The sequence below is a fragment of the Drosophila persimilis genome, unplaced genomic scaffold (assembly GCF_003286085.1).
Source record: "Drosophila persimilis strain 14011-0111.01,24,50 unplaced genomic scaffold, DperRS2 tig00000841-arrow-arrow-pilon, whole genome shotgun sequence".
NCBI lineage: Eukaryota > Metazoa > Arthropoda > Insecta > Diptera > Drosophilidae > Drosophila > Drosophila persimilis.
The window spans coordinates 686,229-689,359 of record NW_020825361.1 but is presented as its reverse complement, the minus strand read 5'-3'; the positions used below and the strand labels follow the sequence as shown (position 1 = coordinate 689,359).

General features: G+C 46.7%; 1 protein-coding gene across 1 annotated transcript; it reads right to left on the bottom strand.

Annotated features, from left to right (window-relative positions):
- Positions 1 to 2,293: 2,293 nt before the first annotated feature.
- On the bottom strand, positions 2,294 to 2,907 carry LOC6604521. The gene is made up of 2 exons (XM_026993511.1): positions 2,677 to 2,907; positions 2,294 to 2,605 (listed from the first exon to the last, which is right to left on the bottom strand). Exons 1-2 carry the CDS (start codon positions 2,905 to 2,907, stop codon positions 2,294 to 2,296), a joined length of 543 nt encoding a protein of 180 aa, XP_026849312.1.
- Between the last annotated feature and the right edge of the window lie 224 nt (positions 2,908 to 3,131).

Sequence of the window (3,131 nt, the reverse complement as noted above, 5' to 3'; positions counted from 1 at the left end):
CATGCATAAGAAAAGAAAAGGCCCACACTCGCGCAGACACCCCCTGTGTGTGTGATTCGTAGCCCTGCGCCATCTTGAGCCCAGCGCAAAGAAGAAAAAATTAAAAGTATTTCTCGAATTATTGTTAATGATGATTAAAAATATGTGTACCTGCGCCCAAGGTAAAAAGCAAAGCAAAGAGCTAAGAAATAATGGGGATGAAGCATGGTACATGGCATAATGTGGCATGGAATGGTATACGTACTCATACGTGAGTATGTACGCATGTCCCCAAAGAAAACCAGAGTGGATTCGAGCTCACTTGACTTTGACTTTACGTGCAGCTCCAACTTCAATTCGTTGAAGTCGAAAGTTGCTTCTTCCTATGCCGAACGGTGAAGCCAAGGACTAAGTTCATAGCATAACATCATCATACATTATCCGAATAAGTGATTCAGTTTGACCATTATCTCTAAGCTTAATCGGAAATGCAAGAGCTGTGCAATGGCTATATTGGCAAGTCCCAGCCCCTTGCTATATGTTTAGAATACTCTCCAAATGTGCGATCTCCACTCTCCAATCGAAATGGGCTATACGCACAATTGTGGGGAGAGAACCAGGAGAAAGGAACTAGGGAAAAAGAGCACAGGGTTGACTGCGCCGTGTGGCGGCACTCGATAACATAATTATCTGTCATAATCAGTAGGCGTTGAAATGTGCAATTCAAAGTGCAATTTAATGCGCGCCAGCAGCTAAAAACAACAGATATAGATACAGCCATGGCTTTACAGATACAAATACAGATACAGATACAGATACAGATACAGATACGACTGCGGAGATCCCAGCAGAGGGAGATGCACAAAAGCGCAAGGGCGTAGCTGCAGCGGCCACGGTTTCCAGGGGGAGGCGAGTGCATCAGAGTGGGTGGATGAATCAGAGGCATAGTCAAACACTGTAGAAGGGGGTACAGTTTTTATTCAGGGCAATTATCTGCCCAATGCTGAGCTAACATTGAATAACATGAAAATAATATTGGAATTACACAAAAATTGATTTTTTGGTATATTACATATAATTAAATAATCAATTGCATTGATTCACCCCAGCCAAAAGTTGGATGCATTAAAAACTATATAAAAAGACAGTTCATGTAAAATCCCACAAGGATGAGTATTTTCTAATTTGTACTCAATTCATTCATGCCAGCTAACATTAGAGGGTCTTGCGATCCCCCACATAAAGTAATGGGCCCCCTTTGACTTAAGCCCCTGCCCATAGGTGGTGGCAATCGTCTAAAGCATTTCGGTGATTGTGTGTCAGTTGGAGTTTTGGAAAATTTGCATCGGATTATTGCAATAAACATAATTATGCGCGCTGCATATGATTTTTCAATTAAACACATGCAACCCGCTGCTGCTACACGAAGGGGGGCGTCGCACACTGGGAGGGCTGCTGCGACAACGATGCACGTAAAAGGGTTAACGAGTAGGTCTTTTGGGGGGCGTACTCGTACGCGTACCGGGGGGATACGGGGATGACATGACCAACCAATTGCCGCTCGTTGCGGGTGTTTGTAATGCATATTTGTTAATTAAGTGTCGCATGTGTATGTCCCCCTCTCTCCCTCTCTCCCTCTCTCTCTCTCTATGCCACCGCGAGACGCCTCTGTCTGCCTCTGCCTGCCAGCGTGTGTGCAATGGTAACGGTGCTTAAGTGGAATCAATGGATCGTAATGCAGAGATAATCATTTTTAGCAAAAAACCTACGCGCGGAAGATGAGAACGGGTGGAGAGTAGAGGGATATCATTAAATTCGCTAGAAGGACCGACCGATGATGATGGGCGTTGCCAACGTGCGGTCCTGCCAACCTGCTTTGTCAATGACAAATGCCACAAACAGCAGGATGCTAGGATAGCACGATGGCTGGATAGCAGGCTGGTTGGCATTCCTAGAGGGGAGTGGGACAAATTGCAATTAGATGAGGTGTTGGAGCAGAAATTTTGTGGCTCGATTTTATTTGTCCCTGTCATTTCAAGCATACGAGTGCTGCACTTGACTGTCGAAACCCCCTGTCGTACCCTCGAACCACCAATGCAGCTGCTGGAGTCGGGTAATTGTCTTTGAAAGCGATATCATTATATTTTGCGGTCCGTGATTAATAAACATACAAAAAAAACGTATACTATTCATAATGAACATTACGAACTAAGGGTACAGCATGGAAGAACGCTAGTCGTGTCGAATGGATCCACCCAAAAACCCGAAAAAACCACACACAATAAAAAATTAAAGAACGAAAGGGTGTGTCGGATCAGGTCAGCGTAACAATGGCTATGAGGCCGGCCACGCCGAGATCCTTGTCCAGAAGGGTCAGCTCGAGTAAGTAGTCCCCCTTGGGGGCATCATCGGGCAGGAACTCGGTCTCCAGCTCGTAGTTGTCGATCTTGTACTGGCCCTTTGGGAAGGGGCAGTCACCCTGCTCGGGCATGTTGGAGGACTTTTGCAGATACGGATAGGTGTCCTCGTCCTCGTTGATGAACTGGCAGAAGGGCTTCTTCACGTTCATCACCAGGGGACCCTTCTGGCCGGCATTCGAGTCGTAGACGAACACCCGCAGCATTATCTGGGTGGAATTTTCAGGAGGAAGATGAGCGACCATTTCGTAGACTATTCGGATGACACCACTCCACTCACCCCTTGCTCGTCGCCCATGTTCAGCTTGAACTCAAAGTCGCCGGCGAGGGCGAACTTGTTGCGTGCCACCTTCTTCATGCGCAGCGTGCCCCAGTCGACCCATTTGCCATCGGTCTCGTAGTCCTTGTTCTGATCAAACGAGTTGAGTTCGACGTTGTAGGGCTTTTCAGCGCGGCAAACGTGGATCGCCAGGAGCAGCGCGAACGGCCACAGACTGCAGAAGCGCTTCATTTTTCTCGTACCACTGATCCACTGAGCTCCAGTACATCGCTCATATATACATATCAGTGGGTATATTAGGGCTCCCTCATACGCTATCTATCACGCCAGATCGCTGTTCGAACATGCCAATGGATCGAAATTAGTTTTCATGTTTGTTCCGTTCCCACATAGTGTTCACAATGTCAGACATGCAGTGTGCAGCGATTCAGGGACAAAGTTATCGTTAAATTGAA